This window comes from Oryx dammah, unplaced genomic scaffold, assembly GCF_014754425.2.
Source record: "Oryx dammah isolate SB20612 unplaced genomic scaffold, SCBI_Odam_1.1 HiC_scaffold_2, whole genome shotgun sequence".
NCBI lineage: Eukaryota > Metazoa > Chordata > Mammalia > Artiodactyla > Bovidae > Oryx > Oryx dammah.
In genome coordinates this window covers 106,023,031-106,037,089 of record NW_024070186.1, presented here as the reverse complement: position 1 = coordinate 106,037,089, position 14,059 = coordinate 106,023,031, and the positions used below count along the sequence as shown (strand labels likewise).

Here is a 14,059-nt window from a genome sequence, read left to right as displayed (position 1 = left end):
AGGCCCATGCCTGATTAGCCATGCCTGCCCTGAGTCAGAAGGAAGGGCGCCACCTTCATACTGTTTGTGCCAACCCTTTCATACCACTCGTTACTATTTCTTTAATTTTAAGAGCAAATATCACTCAATCACTTCTGAGTGTAAGCTGAATTTCATATATCTTTTTACACAAAGAATAGCCTGATAGCTCAGAGTCCAGTTCTCTGTATCATTACATTTTTTGTTTGTTAATTACTCAACTGGCATTCTGGTTCACTGACTAGTCCCTGTGGGCTTGTTTGCATAAACTGGGTAGTAGCATCCATTCCCAGTGAACTGACAAAGTTAATTTCCTGAGGGAGCAATATTGATAAGCAAACCCCAGACTATGGTAACTTCACAAAGGTAATATCATCACTTCTAATTTTAATAATTTCCTTTCTTCAATTTTCTCCTTGGATATGTTACTGCCAGTCTCAGATGATGTTTAATTCTATACAAAGGCTCTCACCATCTCTCATTTTGGAGTTTAAAACCAGGAAGAGCACTGAGAGTAGTTTAGCTCTTTCTCGCCCAATGATTCCATCAGCCTTTCAACATTACTTATATCTTCACCTTTCTTTTGATTCCGGAATCTTTCTTTCTCACACCCAAGCAAACTCAGTCATACCCTACTTGTGACAGCATCATTTCTTTTTCATGTCCATACAACACATGAAAAAAACCTGTATTTCCTAGTTTACCTTTCGAACATTTGCCAACCGATTCATCATCAAGGACTCTTCCCGGTCATCATCATCGTCCAAGTCCAGCATCGGCATTCCAAAGGGGTCGATGATGCTACAGCACCTGGATCCTTCATCCCTTGGATCAAAGGGGTCCACGATGATGGGCTCCGTTCCTTTTATTTCGCAGCGACAGAATGGGCAGCCCTGGCCGTCTGACTCCTGAACAAACACAAAAATTATACTGATTGGTCTCTGTTTAAAAATAAAACAAAACAGACAGGGGCCAACTATAGAAAAACTATACAACTATAAAAAAAGAAGTTAGGGGGGAAAAAAAGCATTTTGAGATAGGCAGTGAGGTTGAGGGAAGGTCAATCTTGAAGGTGGTAGAGCAGAACACAGAGCCAACAAAATAAATGCTCATTATTTCAAACTTTCAAAGAAAAACTTCTTTAACCAAACCTTTGATTTGCCAAAGAAAAAGAGCCTAGCTTTACTGAACGTTCATTTACAGTTTTAATGCATCAAAACTTTACAGTCCTGCAGAAAACTCAAAATTGACTCATATCCCTCATTACCAAAAGGCAGTAGTCCTAATTAAACATTTGATAAAAAGGACATTTTGATGAAAATTTCTATCATAAAAAAAGTGGTAGTATCAGTTGGAACAATACATTTCAAAGCCAATTCTGAAAAAAGTTCCTGTGCACATAACTATGGCTAAATAGTTCCATTTTGATTGCTGAGGTCTTTTGAAGTCCTGATTTATAAGCAATCAGTGGGAAAAATTAAGTTTATATTTAGAAGTCACAATTGTCTTAACAGCTGGTCACCCTGACACAGTCCATATGGAATGTAGTAATATGTGAGTTAACACATTTTGCCCCTCATTTTGCTTCCAAAGTAGATACTGCAAAAAGATCTGTGCAAATACTCTGTGGCCAGAAATTCATTTATGAGTTAATTACTAAAGTTTTCAGAAAATCTCCCAATTTCATTTTTAAAAAACTAACTACATTAAGAATTCACAATTGGTAGGAAAATATGATGACTGTTTTCTCGCCCTGCAGATAAGGCCGACTTTTAGAGACGGATGGCATATGACATTCACCACCATCTTTTTGTTTCTGTATTATACCCTGACTTTAGTCCTTTATGACTGTAAAAACAGTAAAAATACAAGATCATATTAAAGGCAGAAATGGCATGAATGAGCATCATTTTAGAGATAAGACTATGAATAAAAAGGGCTAACATCTTTAAAGAAGCCATTCGGTACTTAAGACTGTCCCATCTGCTTGGCACAATGGGAGCGTGGTGATCTCCCTGCCCTCCAGTGATGCTCTAATCAGTGGTGGAGTAACACCCTCACCCTCCTCTCACAGGACGAGTTAGTACACACTCTGTCAGATTCTGTGGTAGATTTCTGTGGTGGGTTTATTCTTTCCCAAGCCTTACTCTGATTAACAAACCGAACATCTCCTTTCCCAAACAAATTGTCAAAACAAGAAAAACAAATGTTCGTTGGATTGGTTAATTAAAAAAACAAAACAAAACAAAACTACAATTCTTTATTCATCGACTGCTTACGTAATTTGGGAAAGAAACTTGGAATGGTAAAAGAGCTGAAGAGATATAGACAGGTTATTACAAAATTCTCTGATGGTTACTGCCACATGTGCTCAGGTCTGGTGGGCTTCAAAGCAATTCAATTATCTGCTCCATCATTTTACAGATAAGAAAACTGTTACTTAATTCTCCCATCTTATGCTGATATTTTCTAACACAGGAGCAAATATTTAAGGAAAACTCAACCTTTCTCCTATCTTTTGATAATAAGAAGTGTAAGTACATATTCAATACAGATTATCATCCAGGTATAATCCCCTCATTATAAAAGTCAAAAGCGGTCCATATTGTGTTCCTGCAGGGAATTTTCCTACAGATCTACATAAGAAAATTTCAAATAGATAGTTCTAATATAAAAGAGCAAGATGCAAAAGAACTAATGTTCTCCACATCTTTAATGCATGAATGATGGAAACTGGTACTCTGGGCCCTAAGTAGAGCAATACAGATTGACAGTAATTAAAACAGTATGGAACTGCGTAAAGAGACACATAGGTCACTGGAACAGAACAGAGCCTAGAAATGAACCCATGGATATATATGGTCAATTAATTTACAACAAAGAAGCCAAGAATATACAGTGAGAAAAGGGCAGTCTCTTCAATAAATGGTGTTAGGAAAATAAGAGAGTCACATGGCATAAATAAATTAATAGAGACTGGACTGTTACCTTATATCATATATAAAAATTAACTTAAAATGGATTAAAGAATTGAAAGTAAGAACTGAAACCATAAAACTTCTAGATAGAAGAAAATGTAAGTGGTAAGCTCCTTGACATAGAACTTGGCATGAGTTTTTTAACCTGACACCAAAACTGAAAGCAGCAAAAGCAAAAACAAACAAGTGAGATTACATCAAACTAAAAAGGTTCTGTATGGCAAAGGAAACCATCAACAGAATGAAAAGATAACCTGCTGAATGGAAGGAAATATTTGCAAGTGACATCCAAAATATATGAAGAGCTCATACAACTCAACAGGAAACAAAAGGCAAAACAAACTACTAACAATCTGATTAAAAATGGACAGATCTGAACAGACAGTTTTTCAAAGACATATACATGGCACACAGGAACATGAAAAGATATTCAGTGTTACTAATCATCAGGGAAATGCAAATCAAAACCACAGTGACATATCCCCTCACATCTCTTAGCTGGCTATTATCAAAAAGATTAGAAATAACAAGTGTCGGTGAGGATGTGGACAGAGAAAACCCTTGTGTACTGCTGACAGGAATGTAAATTAATGCAGGCACTATGGAAAATGGTATGGAGGTTCCTCAAAAAATTAAAAATAGAACTAACATACAATCCATCCAAATCCCACTTCTGGATATTTACCTGAAGAAAATGAAAACACTAATTAGAAAAGATAGATGCATATCCCGTGTTCACTGCAGCAATACTTATAGTGGCAAAGATATGGAAACAACCCAAGTGTCCTTCAATGGACACAAACTGTGGCATGCACATACATGGAATATAACTTTGCCATAAAATAGAACAAAATCTTGCCATTCGCCACAAGATGGGTGGACCTCAAAGGCATTATGTAAGAAATAAGCCAGAGAAAGACAAATACAATATGATCTCTGTTGCACATGAAATCTAAAAATCAATTAACTCAAAAGAAAAGTCAAGTTCAGATACAGAGAACAGATTGGTGGTTGCCAGAGATTGACAGTGGGCGATGGGGGAGTAGGTTGTGAGGGAAATGGGTATACAGCTTTTTTCTTTAATTTAAGGAAGCTAAATGCCACTAAGTAAACAATTAAAGTATAAAAGAGCTGATGTTCTCTGTGTCTTTAATGCATGAAGGGTGGAAAGCAATACTCTGGGGCCTAGGTAGACACTTCATTCATTTAGACATTTTTTTAAAAGTATTAGAAATTTCCAAACATAAACAGAAGCACAGAGAAAAGTGTAATAAATCTGTATGTACCTATCTCCCAACTTCAATAATTATCAATTAATGCTCAATCCTGTTTCAGCTATGTTTGTTCTCTTGCTCCCTCCAGCCTTAGATAATCTTGAAGTAAATCCTACACTTCACATAAAGTGAAATGAAGCTGCTCAGTCGTGTCCAACTCTTTACGACCCCATGGACTGTAGCCTACCAGGCTCGTCTGTTCATGGGATTTTCCAGGCAAGAGTGCTGGAGTGGGTTGCCATTTCCTTCTCCAAGGGATATTCCCAACCCAGGGATCGAACCTGGGTCTCCCTCATTGCAGGCAGACGCTTTACTGTCTGAGCCACCAGGGAAGCCCTGGTGACATGACTTACACGTCACATAAATCATTTGCAAATGTTTTAGTATGAGCACCTGGAAAACAGGAAATCTTTTAAGACCTAACATACAGTTATCATAACTACAATTAATCTAGCCAATCTAAATAATTAAAGTCATATTACTTTTGAGCACAGTGGCTAGAATGAATAAGCAACTGCATCCCCTACAAAGGATTCCTTAGAACCTCCAAGGTCAGTCTGCGTGTTGTCTGGTTAAAGATAACTTCTAGCTTATATGATCTATTTCCTGATAAACGATAACTGAAAAGATTGTGTTTGGAAAGAGGAGAAAGTGATATGCAATAACAGTATCTTGATGGTACAAGAAAAAGACTGGGAACAGTTCATCTAAAACTGAACTTAGGTTTTTGGCCATCTCTCCTACCTTCAAGAATAATGCTATACAAATGTGAGAGTAGCTGCTTTACGGGTATATGTCACAAAATATATTTTCTGTTAAGTTTTATCTTTGTTGAGAGTTTACATTAATTACTAGGATCAAAATCCAGCTGCAATGTACGTCAATTTTCATTTGCAAACAAAGATCACACAACTTGCCTCTTCCAAAATGATTCCATCCACTACTTTCTCTACAAACTGACTACTGTCATATGAAAATTAGGCTTGACCATATTCTCAAATTTGGTACTCAAATTCTCAAATTTTGGTGCTATTTCAGTACTTCACCCTTGTTTCGTCAGATGGTTGATTAAACACAAAGAGTGTCTTCAACAGACATAAAAATTATCAGAATTACACCTTAATAATTAAAATAATGCTTCTGTCAACATACACTTAACATAAGATGGTAGAACATATGTTAATGAAGAAGAACCAATAAATAATCCTTCTATCAGCTCCAAAAAATTCACATAATGAGAAAGTTAAGAGGAAGTACTTGGACTCCATCCATTCTGATTTACTCAGTAGATTTCACTTCCTCAAATAAATCCTACCAAACCAAAAGAGACAGAAAGTTAACAGACAGTTCTACATACTCTGAAACTATGTAAGATGCTCATGATAAAATTCTAAGATTCATCTGGCAACAATAAATACTGCAAGTTTATATATCAGTCACCTTCCATATTCTTTGTTTAAATATTGTTCAGATCTATATTATCTCTTACATACTTTCTTTTATTTTTTTAAAGATAAATATAACATATAGTACAATTTATTTTGCTCTCTGGATGATTAATTATTTGGAGGCATACTTTAAGGTCAATCACTTCATGCCTTACTGCAAATACAGTATAAAATGAGGGTCTCAGAAAATACATAGTACTTCATGAGTCCCATTTTGGAATGCATTTTATATTTTCACTGGTTTTACGTGCGTTTGTGTTTCCCATCTCAGTAACTTCTAATGTATATTACCGTGCTATACTTCACACAGATCAGAAGCTACCATAAATCTTTTTTTTACAACATGAAACAACTATTAACAAATAACTAAGTAGATAAATACACATACATATACTGACAGTACCTTGGGTATAGGCTAAGCATTTTCAGAGCACAATATATTTCACAAAAACTCAGCAAATTCTTGTTATAAAGAATGAGGGCTTCCCAGGTAGCTCAGTGGTAAAGAATCTGCCTACCAATGCAGGAGACATGGGTTCAAGCCCATCCACCACAACTACTGAGCTTGTGCTCTAGAGCCCATGCACTGCAACAACTGAAGTTCACACACCCTAGACCCCCGTACTCAGCTACAAGAGAAGCCATGGCAATAAGAAGCCTGTGTAGCACAAACAGAGAGTAGCCCGCACTCGCCACAACTAGGGTAAAAGCCCGTGTAGCAACAAAGATTAAACACAGCCAAAAACAAATAACTAAAATTATTTTAAAAAAGAATGAACGAGGAAGCAAACTGGCTCTCCCTGCAGCCAAAGCCCGGGGAGTCTGAAACTACTGGACAAACTGCGGCCAGGACTGCAGGAGACAGCCTGGTGGCCCGGCGTGACTTGCCGCTGGCCCCTATATACATGGGGACCCCCCATATATGCTGTGGACTCCCACCCGCCCCTCCAACCAGAGACCTCGCACAGATTACATCTAATATCCTGGCTGTTTTCGAGGATGGCTACAAGAGACAATCACAGGTCTCCACAGAGCACTGGGTAGGATTCTCTGAGCTATACACAGTAATCAGGAACCCAGAGGCTTCAGTGTTGTCTTCCCTTCTCATTGGCATTTCTGGTGTCCACCTAAGGAGTCTCCTCAGCCAGCCCTGATACACTTGGAAATTAAACAGAGAATCCACTGCATATATTCTTGAAAATTTTCATCACATATGTTCAAAACTTACAATAAGCATAAGGATTTGAAGAGATCAAGCCCTGAGTCTTTGGAGTGGGAGCACTGACTCCAAGACCCTAGACCACCAGAGAACTAACCCTGCTGCTGCTGCTGCTGCTGCTAAGTCGCTTCAGTCGTGTCTGACTCTGTGCGAGCCCATAGACGGAAGCCCACCAGGCTCCTCTGTCCCTGGGGTTCTCCAGGCAAGAACACTGGAGTGGGGTGCCATTGCCTTCTCAGGAACTAACCCTAGGGGTTATCAAATAGTGAGAACCCACACAAAGGAAACCACTGGAATACAAGACCCAGCATCCCCCAACTACCAACAGCACCCTGTGCAGGATGCCTCATCTAAACAACATCTAAACAACAAACAAAACCAAAATACAAACCCAGTCATCAGCAGACAGGATTAGCACCTCACTCAGCCTTGCCCCTCAGAGGAAAAACAAACAAAAACTCAGCACAAATCTCACCCTACAAGAAGCTTACACAAACCACTGGACCAACCTTAGGAGCACAGAAACCAAAAGGAAGAAAGAATTCAACCTTGAAGCCTGGGAAAAAGAGACCTCACACACAATAAGTTAAAAAAAAAAAAAAGAGAAGACAAGAGAAAAACTACAAAAATGAAGGAAAAAACTAGAAACACAGAAGTCCAAATAAATGAAGAGGAAACTACCCCCCCAAAAAATTCAGAAAAATGATAGCAAAGATGAGCATAACCTTTGAAAGCAAAATGGAGGAAATGCAAGAATCAATTAACAAAGACCTAGAAGAATTAAAGAATAAACATTCAGAGACAACACAATTACAGAAATTAAAAATACTCTTATCCTCTTCCATCAGAGGTCAAACAGAATGAAAACCACAATCACAGAAAACTAACCAATCTGATCACATGGACCACAACTTTGTCTATCTAACTCAATGAAACTATGAGCCATGACACGTAGGGCCACCCAAGATGGATGGGTCATGGTGGAGAGTTCTGATTAAAAGTAAAAGCTTTTGCACAGCAAAGGAAACTCTAAGCAAGGTGAAAAGACAACACTCAGAATGGGTGAAAATAACAGCAAATGAAACAAATGACAAAGGATAAATTTCCAAAATATATAAGCAGCTTATGCAACTCAATAGTAGAAAAACAACCCAATCAAAAAGGGGGAAAAAGACCTAAACAGACATTTCTTCAAAGAAGACATACAGATGGCTAACAGACACATGAAAATATGCTCAACATCGTTCATTACTAGAGAAATGCAAATTAAAACCACAATGAGATATCACCTCACACCAGTCAGAATGGCTATCATCAAAAAGCCTACAAACAATAAATGCTAGAGAGGGTATGGAGAAAAGAGAATCCTCTTCCACTGTTGATGGGAATGTAAATTGATACAGCCACTATGGAAGATGGTATGGAGATTCCTTAAAAAATGAGGAATAAAACCACCATATAATCCAGCAAGCCCACTCCTAGGTATATACCCTGAGGAATCCAGGGTTGAAAAAGACACATGTGTCCCATTGCTCACTGCAGCACTATTTACAATAGCTAAAACATGTAAATAACCTAGATGTCCATCAACATATGAATAGATTAAGTTGTAGTACATATACACAATGGAATATTACTCAGCCATAAAAATGAACGCATTTGAGTCGGTTCTGATGAGGTGGAAGAACCTAGAACCTAAGTGAGTCAGAAAGAGAAAAATATCATATTCTAATGCACATATATGGAATAGAGAAAAATGGTACTGAAGAATTTATTTACAAGGCAGCAATGGAGGAAAAAAACCATAGAGAACAGACTTATGGACATAGGGAGAGGGGAGAAGAGGTTGAGATGTATGGAAAGAGTAACATGAAGTTTACATTACCATATGTAAAATAGATAGCCTACGGGAATTTGCTCTATAGCTCAGGAAACTCCAACAGGGGCTCTGTATCAACCTAGAGGGGTCTGATGGGGAGGGAAGTTCAAAAGGGAGGGAATATATGTATATCTATGGCTGATTCATGTTGAGGTCTGACAGAAAACAACAAAATTCTGTAAAGGAATTACCCTTCAATGAAAAAATAAGTTAAAAAACAAACAAACAAAAAGAATGAATGAGGACAGTTAATGATGATATTCGAATGACTAACAGAGAGAGAGATCTTTAGTTCTGATGTTCTTTTATGGCGGGCAAGGGGAAATGACACTGATGAATCCAGACTCTTCTAGTTTTAATTTGGGAGGCCCATGAAAACAGTGAATCAGCAAAGAAGCACAGACACTCTGATCTGGAGGGCTGGACTAGAGCCCTATACCCACAAACTCCAACTGGGTGACACTGGGTAAGCCATGTCATCTTATTTGTTGGGTATAATGAAAGAATGCACATTTTAAGCGATATCTGAAAGGTAAAGTAAGAAAACTTAATTCAAAACTTTGCAAAGTGCTATGCAAATTTTGGTTGTTATGATTACTACAAAAATAGTCTCAGGAACAAAACCAAAGAGGTAAGATAGCTGAGGAAACCGCGGCCATTACATGACTCTCAAAGTAAAAGAGGAGTTTCAGCATTTTATCATGTACTAAGGACTTGCAGTACTAAGTCTAAAAAGTTTCACTGAGGCTAGAAATTTGAAGCCTGGTTGCTTTTGAAGGAAGATATATTAAAAGATTATTTCTTAGTGCCTTGAATGTGGTCCTTTGAGCTGACTTCTCACCTCTCAGTTACATATTTCTTCCCCAATAATGCTCTCTAAATACGGGACATACATAAATCTCTTTAATCACATGTTAAAATCAGGGCTTATTAATTTTCATCTATTGACTTTTTATGAAGCATTTTGAATATTCCAATATCTTTCCTCTAAATTATTTTGAAAAATATGCAAGAGGAATAACTAGAAGAAAAATTAATTTTATTTTTAACTGAATTAAAGTCCTTGGCAGTAATTAAAAACAAGTCTGCATATCCAACTGGTGTGTGTGTATATATATGTGTGTGTGTGTGTGTGTATATATATATATATATATATCCATTTTTCATTTTGGAAGGAAAATTTGAAGAACATAGTTTACAGTCTGTCCTATTCATGAGCTCAGAAGATATTTTCTATATTCTGAAAGGAAAAATCAAATAAAAACAGTTCCTTATTTGACACCTTACAAAGTAACCCTGCAACATCACTTCCACATAATGTGCTATTACAAAACAGAAGACATGGAAGAGTTCAGGGTAAAGAAGAAAATGTTTTGTTAATAATCGTGGAATAGTGTGGAAGTGAAACAAAACTCTCCCAAGTTTCACTGCCAAGGATAGAATAGAAATGCCTCACCCACAGTGATACTGCTTCAAAGAATGCCTCTAGAGAGGTGATTACTCAAGCTTACTTAGTATTCTGTGCAAACTCAGGCTTGCTTATTCAATTTATTAAATAACACAGATGTTTCAGAAGGAGAAGAAAGTATCTGACACCTCTTTGGAGGCATGACTAATGGGCCATTATGACAGCAATTAGAGTAACCACTTGCAGCTTGAAACGACTGACTGACACCTCTACTGTGCATGTCTTAGGTTTCCATTAATTACATAAACTTTAAGTCTCCGATGAATTTCAATTAAACCAAAGTAGGGCATCAAATGGAAGGCAAAGTTAGTGAAGAGCGACTTGCTAAAGATTCACAATGGCTAAACACAAAATGTTTTATGGTCTGGGTTTAATATTTCCTATTGGACTCTGATTTATCAGAGCTTCTTGGCAGACATGCAGCTTTTAAAATCCTTTTCATGTGAATACACCCAACCAAAGTAGCAGAAAGTAACAAAAATACTTCCCATCCATAATTAAATTTGAAAGATAATAGGATATTCATTTCAAGTGATTATTAGTACTGTGCCCCTCTATAAAATTTTTAGATTTAATTTTAACTTCTTGTGAGTATGGACTGGGTCTTTACTATAGAACCTCGGACAGAGAAGATGCTCAAAGATTGTTTCCTAAATAAATAACAATGGATTTGAGATACTAAAGAATGATGGATGTCATTCAATGTCAGCTTGTACCAAGCAAGTTAAGGGATATCAAATTATTCTCGTGCACAATTAAGTTTGAAAACCCAATTTTTTTCTCTCAGAAAAACAAGCATATAGAAACCAAAACACTGTCTTTAAAGTCACAAAACACATTCTAGCCCTTTACCATTTTGAATAAGGAAAAAGTTAAAAAAAAAAAAAGACACACATTACTACATGTACTCATATCCAGAGAGTCACATAACATTTCCAGTTACATCTACAAGCTTATATACAATGTTTGACAGCACAGTATAGAACCATAGAAAAGTCCCATACTTGTGTTCATTTGTCCTCACTTTGACAGTCAATTAGGTTAAATTCAGTGAGCAGCTCACTCATGTGAGGATTTAGTATAGCTGATGTTTGTTAACTGTTTTAACTAGATTCACTGTATAAGACCTTTGTTTTTATTACATAACAGGGGTATTTTGCAATAATGTGTTTAAAAGGTTGTCAAATACTGCAGTCCATACAAAACCATGAAAGCTGTCAAAACAGATTTTTTGTTTGGCAGCAAGAAGCACTGAATGAAATCTATATGTACATGTAGAAATATTCAGGTTATCCAAAAGTGGAAATGTTCACAAGTTGAAGCTTCTTTAACGACTAAATTTCCACTGAGATACAGACTACTGAATATCACTTTCAAATTCGCAAATGTTGACCCAACAACAGTTCTCTTTGGGGTAGAGAAAACTTGAACCAGAGATCACTGTGCATGTCTATTGGTGTTAAACAAAAAGCAATAAATAGAAACTTGGTCTTCCTGGCTATAGGTTTAGTACCAATAATATTGCCAGCAATATAAAAAAGTGCAAAAAAACAAAATGTGAAAAGTTGAAGGGAATCACTCAGCAGCGACTGAATGGAACAAATGGAGCTGAGGCTTGAAATTCTTAGAATTCATTCACAGATCTTGAGCATGCTAAAGAGTCTTTGAAAAGACTACAGATAAATTTCAGAAGAGAAATGGACAGAACGGAGACATTACAGAGGCTTTTTGACAATTGATCTTCAATATCAATGTCTTTTAACTTGTCATCTTAGTTCTGGGCATCCCAGGGGGTGCTAGTGGTTAAGAATCTGCCTGACAAAACAAGAGACATAACAGACAATGACTGGTTCAATTCTAGGTCGGGAAGATCCTCTGGAGGAGGGCACAGCAACCCACTCCAGTATTCTTGCCTGGAGAATCCCACGGACAGAGGAGCCTGGAGGGCTACAGTCCATAGGGTCACAAAGAGTTGGACAAAACTGAAGCGATTTAGCACAATCTTAGTCCTAGTGTTCTCTTTTCTTTATATTATCTAGCATACGAAAGTGAAGTCGCTCAGTCATGTCAGACTCTTTGTGACCCCATGGACTGTAGCCCACCAGGCTCCTCCGTCCACAGAATTTTCCAGGCAAGAGTACTGGAGTGAGTTGCCATTTCCTTCTCCAGGAGATTTTCCCAACCCAGCAATCGAACCCGGGTCTCCTGCATTGCAGGGAGATGCTTTACCATCTGAGCCACCAGGGGAGATCTTAAGAATCTGCCCAGCAAAGCAAGAGACGTAACAGACACTGGTTCAATCTTAGGTTGGGAAGATCCCCTGGAGGAGGACATGGCAACCCACTCCAGTATTCTTCCCTAGGAAATCCCACAGACGAGGAGTCTGGCAGGCTACAGCTCATGGGGCTGCAAAGAGTTGGACACAACATAGGCTTCCCTGTGGCTCAGCTAGTAAAGAATCCACCTGCAATGCAGTTCGATCCCTGGGTTGAGAAAATCCCTTGGAGAAGGGAAAGGATACCCACTCCAGTATTCTGGCCTGGAGAATTCCATGGACTTTACAGTCTATGGGGTCACAAAGAGTTGGACACGACTGAGAGACTTTCACTTTCACTTTTCACTATGAGACTAAACAACATGCAGATTACAGAGACATATACAAAAATGTATCAGAAAAATAGTTACCAATCATTAAACATCCTGTGTGGGAAGAATTTTAAAGATGCTGAAATACTGCCTTTGCATATTTTTCATTAACCTATATACAAAATTCTATGACTATATTAGGATAATAGTATTATTCACTAGTAACATGAGTGTGATTTATTTTGATTATTTCAACTTTCTAAGCACTTTCAAATTTGTCAATTTTTTTTTCCTACTTAACTTACTCAACTACTACTTTATTACTACTTTTTCACATAGCTTCTCCTAAAATTTTACTCAGAGACAATTTTTAGCACTTGACAATTTATGTACTTCCTCAATCTCTAAGACTTAGAAGGACTAAAGAGTTTAAAAAAAAGAAGAAGAAAAGAAAAAATTTCAAATATGAGCAATTACAAATTGACTGAACCTATCTTAATATAAGGCCATTAGATCAATATGAAAAATCATAAAGAGGAACTGTACCACTTGGAGACTACAGAATAAAATACAGAAAAGCTGTGGTGATGAAAAGGGCGAAGGATTAATAACAGCCATGACAACTGGCAAACCCCCCTGTAAAACCTCTTTGTTTTACATTCAGCTCCACTCTTTCACTTACTCTGAGCCATAAGGTAAACAGCTATTTTGAATGACACTGTAAATGATCATCTTTACTAACCAAAGGTTTCCACCAACACAGTGGGAACTTCCTCAACTTCCAAACACTAAGTTTCAAGATGAAGATGCTAGGTCCTGCAATATTTGTATGCTCCAAGCCCAGGACCACAGAGAAGGGGCTGAAGTACGCAGGCCATCTGTAGAGGTAGAGTGCTGGGAGCCTGTACCAGCCTAAAATTCTGGTTTTCTTTAGGGAGAAAGCAAACTTTTACTTTCTTCAAACCTGTAAGAACCATACTACTGTACTGAAGACGTAACTCAATCTAAAGGGCTTGACAAACATATTTGGTCTCTGTCAGTTTACTACTTGCCCTGAAATATTTAAAGGAAATAATCTTAAAGTGGTCCCCTCCCTGTCAGGCAGGCACTGAGTTAATAACATCTCTATAATATTTTCTACTGATACATTTGAAATCCATTTGCAAACTGACAGTTTTATCTTCTACCA

The 14,059-nt window shown here is 37.5% G+C and overlaps 1 protein-coding gene across 6 annotated transcripts in view; it reads right to left on the bottom strand.

The window, feature by feature from the left end:
- CBLB (Cbl proto-oncogene B) overlaps positions 1 to 14,059 on the bottom strand; it is a 223,782-nt gene that overhangs the window by 76,039 nt on the left and 133,684 nt on the right. For all 6 annotated transcript variants that reach the window (XM_040225399.1, XM_040225415.1, XM_040225426.1 and 3 more), the window contains one exon: positions 723 to 926. In XM_040225399.1, coding sequence (XP_040081333.1) covers positions 723 to 926 — 204 coding nt within the window. The remainder of the gene's footprint in view (positions 1 to 722; positions 927 to 14,059) is intronic.